This window comes from Pterocles gutturalis, unplaced genomic scaffold (assembly GCF_000699245.1).
Source record: "Pterocles gutturalis isolate BGI_N339 unplaced genomic scaffold, ASM69924v1 scaffold9967, whole genome shotgun sequence".
Taxonomy (NCBI): Eukaryota; Metazoa; Chordata; class Aves; order Pterocliformes; family Pteroclidae; genus Pterocles; species Pterocles gutturalis.
This window is the reverse complement of record NW_010112781.1, coordinates 31,862-38,752: the sequence shown is the minus strand read 5'-3', so window position 1 is coordinate 38,752 and position 6,891 is coordinate 31,862. Positions and strand designations below refer to the sequence as shown.

General features: G+C 48.9%; 1 protein-coding gene across 1 annotated transcript in view; it reads right to left on the bottom strand.

The window, feature by feature from the left end:
• Positions 1–310: 310 nt before the first annotated feature.
• Positions 311–6,891, bottom strand: part of LOC104462300 (obscurin-like) — a gene marked incomplete at both ends in the record, with an annotated part of 38,243 nt that continues 31,662 nt past the window's right edge. Inside the window, 4 exons of the mRNA XM_010074194.1 lie at positions 311–478; positions 1,145–1,255; positions 1,970–2,092; positions 2,714–6,365. Coding sequence (XP_010072496.1) covers positions 311–478; positions 1,145–1,255; positions 1,970–2,092; positions 2,714–6,365 — 4,054 coding nt within the window. The remainder of the gene's footprint in view (positions 479–1,144; positions 1,256–1,969; positions 2,093–2,713; positions 6,366–6,891) is intronic.

The window sequence follows — 6,891 nt, the reverse complement described above, 5'->3', positions numbered from 1 at the left end:
TTAACCCTCAGCATCTATCTCACTGTCCTGCTCCTGAAGGCCAGCTGCATTAGCTCATACAGAGGTTGTCATTATTTTTTTTAATTCTTTTTTTTTAAATCCACTCTGCTTCTAACTCTCAAGCTGCAGAGTTTCCTGATTTCAGCTGGGTCCTCCCATTTAGCACAAGGACAGACAAAAAACCCAACAATTTGAGGGTGGGTAAACCCTCAAGAGTTGACAAGTTCTGCACACACTGCCTAACATGGACAAAAAAAAATAAATAAATCTGGCTAATTCTTCTCTTACCTGTGGCTACTTCTTCTCTTACCTGCTTTTCTTATGATGCAAGAGGTGGATGCTGAGCCCAGGGAGTTTGTGGCCACACACGTGTAAATACCAAAATCATCGGCATTAACAGAAAGGATAGTTAACAGCTGGAAATTCTTGAGTGTGGCTGAGATGAGGATCCGACTGCTGCTGTGAACAGGTATCCCGTCTGAAAGCCAGGAGACAGGAGACATAAGTACCCTGCAAATTTGTACCGAGGTGTCTAAAACCCTCCCTGCACCCCTGTGCCAGAATCACAGAATGGTTTGGGTTGGAAGGGACCTTAAAGACCACCCAGTGCCACCCCCCTGCCATGGGCAGGGACACCTCCCACCAGCCCAGGTTGCCCAAAGCCTCATCCAGCCTGGCCTTGAACCCCTCCAGGGATGGGGCATCCACAGCTTCTCTGGGCACCCTGGGCCAGTGTCTCACCACCCCCACAGGAAAGCATTTCTCCCTAAAATCTGTTCTAAATCTTCCCACTTTCAGCTTAAAACGATTACCCCTCATCCTGTCACTCCACCCCGGATCAAGAGTCCTTCCCCATCTCTCCTGTAGCCCCCTTTCAGCACTGGAAGGTGCTGGAAGGTCTCCCCGGAGCCTTCTCTTCTCCAGGCTGCACACCCCCAACTCTCTCAGCCTGTCCTCGCACGGGAGCTGCTCCACCCCTCGGACCATCTCCGTGGCCTCCTTTGGGACCTCTCCACCAGGTCCCTGTCCTTCTTATGCTGGGGGCCCCAGAGCTGTACACCGTAGTGCAGGTGGGTCTCACGAGAGCGGAGCAGGAACTCTCACAAAAGCCGTTAGGAACTCCCTAGAAGGATGCCAGTGTTACCTCTGAACCAGTTGATGTGCAGGGACGAGTGAGCTGTGGTCCGGCAGGACAACATCACACACTGTCCGACAGCAGCAGCTTGATCGATGAGCTCCTCAACGAAGGAAGGGGCTGCAAAAAAGAGGAAAAGCAGTGATTCAGAGTGGCTGGGAGGGCTACGTGGAAAATAAGTGCATGCAGGACATCAGAAAACATCTTTAATTGGTTCAAGAACATTTCTGGTCCATGCTCTGCTCTGGCATTTCTTTGACCACCAGCTGGAGAATCCCCTGGGGACTGGGCATCCAGGCGCAGGAGCCCCATGGACACAGTGTGACTGCTCATACATGGTGATCCAGATGATCTTGGAAGGTTTGTGGGGAACATCTGCATTACCCAGCCCTGCTGGCACAGCTAAGGCAGCAGAACAACTCAGAGGAGAGAGGGAGGGAGCATGTCACGGCAGGAGTTTTCTTCTGGCCTAACTTAAATGTGGGGGTGAAACTGAATTATGGCATTTCAGAGACAAAGGGATCAGATCAACACCATTTTTCATTTCATAGATTCCATTTTTTCTCTTTCTAGCTTACACGTTGATTTTATTCCTTTCCAGTGGCTTCTCAGAATGCCCCCAGTTTGCAAACAATGCCAAGACAAGACAGTTTTAGCAAGGACGTAGTTATGATGTAAGTAGAGGAGGCTGGCTCTTATTGCATGAGTTGGTCCAGGTCATCTCAAGACAATCATTGCAGATCCATCCTTAGCACCTGGCCTCACATAGCTCTGTGGTATTCATCAGTAATACTTTGTAATAAAACTAACCGATGACTTAGGCAATAGCAATACCTTTCTCCTTTGGCATGAGGCTGGACAACTTGAACGAAGAGAGTGCTGATTTCCTCTTCAGAGGTCCTTCAGCCCCTGTTAACAGCTCTTTTTCTACTGCCTCACTTCCCAGCTCACCAAACTCTGTTTCGAGAAAGGATGAGAAGTCATTCATGGCCATCCTTCTCCCTGCAGCATCCCTCGACAGCAGACAGTTCTGCCATTCGTACATAAATAGCTCAGCAGCCCCAGGTTTCCTTATTAACAAGCCTTCGGTCAACAAGGAAAGCTGTGACAGCTCTTACAAACAGAATGATGTCCTGGAGGAACAGGGCATATCTAGGGATGGCAGAGAAGAAAGGACACATTCTGTGTCCAGTGTCATCAGCTTAGTTAGCCAGGGTGACTTCACCAGCTTCTCATGGTCACTTGAGCTTTAAAGATTGACCATGGTCAGATGATTACTGCAGAGGAAACTGCAGCAAGGAGAGCACCAGCCAGCCCTGATCTGCTTTTGTGCAGACTCAGGCAGGGGAATTGAAGCCACTGCCATCAGCAGATTAACCCAGCTGACTCTGCGCCGAAGCGAGCCTGTAACAGAGAGCTAGTGGTGGGGTTGAAGACCGCTAATTTCATAACCTGCCAGTGCCAGTTTTGCAATGCCAGTCTAACCACAGCCTCAGATATGCTGGAGAAAAAGGGAATGGCAGAGTTAGCAGAGCCCAGTAATAGCAAATCTGCAAAGGCACAGAGTGAAATATTTACCTTCCTCTGGCTCAGGAGATGTCTTTCCTTTTAGGATTCTTGAAATATGGGCAACGGAAGCTTTTACTTTCTTCTTCAGACTCTGCTCCACTGACTGCTCCACTGAATGAGACCTTGCATATGGCTTAAAGAGTCCTGGCTTGTTGTAGAAGGAGCTTTTCTGCTTACCACTTGAGTCCTTTTGGGCACCATACATTTCTTTATGACTCTCTGCCCCTTTCCCCATGGCTAATAAGTTAGTTGCCTTTGAATCCTCAGATATTTCCAAACGGTTCTTCCTGTTCTTGTCCTCTGCTGCTTCTCTGATGCACAGTTTTTTCTCTTTATGCACATGTCCTGCAGGAGGTGACCTTGCCCTTTCACCAAAAGGTATAAACCGTCTACCAGTTGGTTTGGGTGGTGATGGCTTCCTATAGTTCAGAAATTCAAATGGAAAATAGACAATGTCGTACAAGTCAGAGAAATTCAAGTAGGCAGGCTCTACCTCTGATATGTCAAGTTTGGGAGTTCCACTGCCAAGACTGGGTGTTTCGTCCGACAGGTCTTTGATTTTCACTAAAGAAACTTCTGGGTGTTTACCAGTGTCCTTGCTCACTGACACTTGACCGGGTCTTTTTCCAGTGTCCAAGCTATCTGTTGAGGAAACGCTCACTTGGCTAGAAGGGGGGGTCTCAAACGCTAAGTCCTCCAGATCCTCACATTCATGAGGAACCGTCTGTTCTCCCTGCCCTTCCAGTACTGCTGACTCCTCACTCACAGCAAGATAGGGTTCTGCAAAGTCATCCAGCTCAGAGACTTTTCTGCTCTTACCCCCTTGTCCAGAAGGGAAGGAGGTGTCTGTGGGTGCTTGGCTACCTGGGCCTTTGTAGAACATCTCTGTGGGAGGAGAGATGTGCTTTCTGCATTCCTCCTCACCAGAAACTGACTCTGCCCAAATGTTCATCTCTTCAGAGAGGGAAACCATGTCCTCCACTAAGCCCTCCAGCACAGCAGATTCCTCATCGCTGTAAAAAGAAGACCTGTGATGTGAGAGATCCTGACTTTGATCCCTGCGGAACGATGGTGGGACAGTTCTTGCAGCATCACAGCTTTCACTTTCTAAGGCAACACCTCTACCTTCACCGTAAACTTCTGGATATTCCTCGTATAGTAGCTCATAGGCTGAAGCTGGAGTAACTTCTGGCTGTGAAGCTGCTAAGGCACCTGCAGATCCACCCTCCGGAGCAGCAGAAACTCTGCCACTGGGATGGGCAGCTCTGTGTTGCTCAGACACCCGATGTCCAGCCTTGGGGAAAGGAGCAGGCATAATCTGTCCAGCTGCTGGGCTTCCACTCGCTGTCACAACAGATCTCACCTCTCTGCGAAGTGATGCCTTTGGATGTTCTGGCTTTTCACCCTCACAAAATGAAGGGAGGCCGATATCTTGAGTGGACCCAGTTCTAGTTGGGTGTCTGCTCCCCAGGACAGTAGGTACCATGCCACTGCCTTCAGAAACCTTCTGGGGTTTAGCTCCCTCGACTTCAGCCTCATGGGCCAAACTGGGGACAACCTCTGTGGCAGCTGAACCTTCACTCCTCAGAGCAGCAAGCTTCTCCTTGCCACGAGCTTGCCACGTTCCTTCGGAGGCCGAAGTCTGCATCGATTTCGGTGGTGGGACTTTTGGAACGATGGGACGCTCTCCTTCCAGGATGGCTGGAGCTGTGTCTACATGACCAGGAGCCCTCGTGTATGCTTGGCTTTCACCATCATGGGCTGACAGTGGAGTCATTTCTGCAATACCTGGTCCTTCATCCTCTAGGACAGCAGAGCTCACCTCTTTGTAGGTCTGTGGCTTCTGATGAGCGCCTTCATCCGCTGTTTGTGGAGCAGTCAGGGTACCTGACCGTTTGCCTTCCAAGGCAGTAGTAGCTGGGACACTTTGATCAGGAATTTCCTGACTTTGGTCTTTACTTACTGGAACTGAAGTGGTTCCTCTTTGTGGGCTTGTTAAAACAACAGACCTTCCGTGCTCCGTGAGATCAGATTTGGCAACACTCTGAGCAGAAGGCTTCTCATGGGAACGTTTCTGCCTTTTCTCTTCCCAAGGTGGAACTGGGGCTGTCCTTTTGGTAAGAAAGCTTCCACCTTTTACATCCAGATGGCTGTCGGTGCTGTGAGCAGATTCCTGGGGCACACACACACCTCCCTCACTTGTAGGACCTGACTCGGAGGTGGTCTCTGACTGCAGGGGAGTTGCGATGGACTGTTTGTCCTCCTGAAAAGCAGTGTCAGAGGCGCTGCCAGGGGCAGATTTAGCCTCTATGCTTTCATGTTTTGGAGCTGATGGTGCAGCTAGATTTGAGCACTGGGCAGTTAGAATGGGGCTTTTGCCTTCCAAATCTTCAGCTTCCTCCTCCATGTAAGTAGCTTTTGACTTCTTGAGTAAATGCTTCTTATTCTCGCTCCGATGAGGTGACATTGGAAGTCTCTCCAGCTGTTGCACAGAAACAGCCGGGCACCCATTACCCTCGCATTGTGTGGAAGAAGAAGGCTGCTCTGCTGAACAATCCTTGCTGGTTCTCCTAAAGTCCTCTTGCTTTGAAGCGTCTGCAGACCGTCTCTTGCCAGGCCCTGCAGAAATGTCGCAGTGGTCACTGCCTTCAGGGCAACTTTCCTGTGGCATTATATCGCAGTCCTCTTCCAAAATATGTTGTTCCCTCACTGATCTTGAGGCTCTCAGCCTGTAGTCATCCAGGGAACGGCTTCGGCTCGCTCCAGCGATGGCAGGATGTGGTGGTTTCCTTGCAGTATCAAAGGAAGCTGATTTGGTCAAGGAACCAAGCAGACTTTCCCTGCGATCATCTCCATCATCAGACTTTTCTTCTTCTTCTTCCAGTTCAAACTGCTCTAGAAGAGGTTCACGGAGACCACTGATGGGCACCTTCGAATATCCAGCTTTCCGGAAAGTCCTTCTGGCTCTGTCCAGGTGTCTTCTGAACTCCCTGCCCGGTGAGGAAGGTCCCCTTGCAGGTAGCTCAGCCGCTTGGCTGTAGAAAGTGCTTTTAATGACGCTCTGTCTAGGAACACAGACGGCTGGCTTTTCTGTCCCATCCCCAGCCTTGTCACTTTTGTCCTTATCAGATATAAAAATGTCTGGTTTTTCTTCCTGACGTAGATGTGATGTACTTTCTGTGGAAGCCTTCACTGAAGAAGGTTCAGCTCCACTGCTTCTTTGGGACTGCTCTGCTCTTTCATCTTGAAGTCTGGGATGCAGCCCCTCCTCTTTCTCTTTTAAGATACTTTCCATGAGCTCTTTGCTTTCTGTAGGTGATTTGTCCCCCACCTCAGCTTTCATTGAAGCATACTTCCTCCTCATGGGTTTTACTGGAAGAACTGAGATTTTGGAGTGCTTCTCTTCACTTGCGTGCTTTGGAGGCTCCTGATGGCTTGGTGCATCAAATATGGACAAGTGCAGTTCAGGTGTGGAGCCAAAGTGCCTCTTCTTGGGGAAATGCGAGTTCTCATTGTCCGAAGAGGAGCCGCTGGTACTGGACGAAGTGCTCTCTTCAATAAGATGTCGGGAGATGGCCAAGGAGGTGTTGTCGTGAGTCCTTTCTAGGATTTCTGGGATGGACCGCATTACCAGGATGGATTTATAGCACATCAGAGATCGCTGAAAAGCAAAACAAAATACAGCACAATCAGATGGAAACATGGTGCGAGCATGGTAAACCAAGCATACCCAAATGAACTTCTGTATTCTTACATATACTAGTTTAATAATATGTTGCCACTTTTTTAAAACATATAATGAATCCAGGCCTTCTTTGCTCTCCAAGTCTTCCTCTTCTCTCATTCACAGAGGTGAAACTATATTGACCTCCAGGGGACATACTTGCTGTTGTGAACAGGGAAGCAGATTTGGTCTGATTTCAGTACCAATTGCAAAGTCAGCTGAGGGTACCTCACTTAGACATAACCATGCGTCTTACAGGCACCTGCATTAGACCAGGTGATTTCCAGGCAGTAAAAACCTAGAGAATTTATTTCTGCCACATCCATCAACTGATCTCTTCTGGGCTTATTATCCATTCATAGACAAGCTGGGATCTCTGCTGTGCTCACTGTCCTAGCCCGATAGACTGTAAAAGGTGCAAATGTAATTAAAAATATATATAACTAGAAAGAAACAACATAGA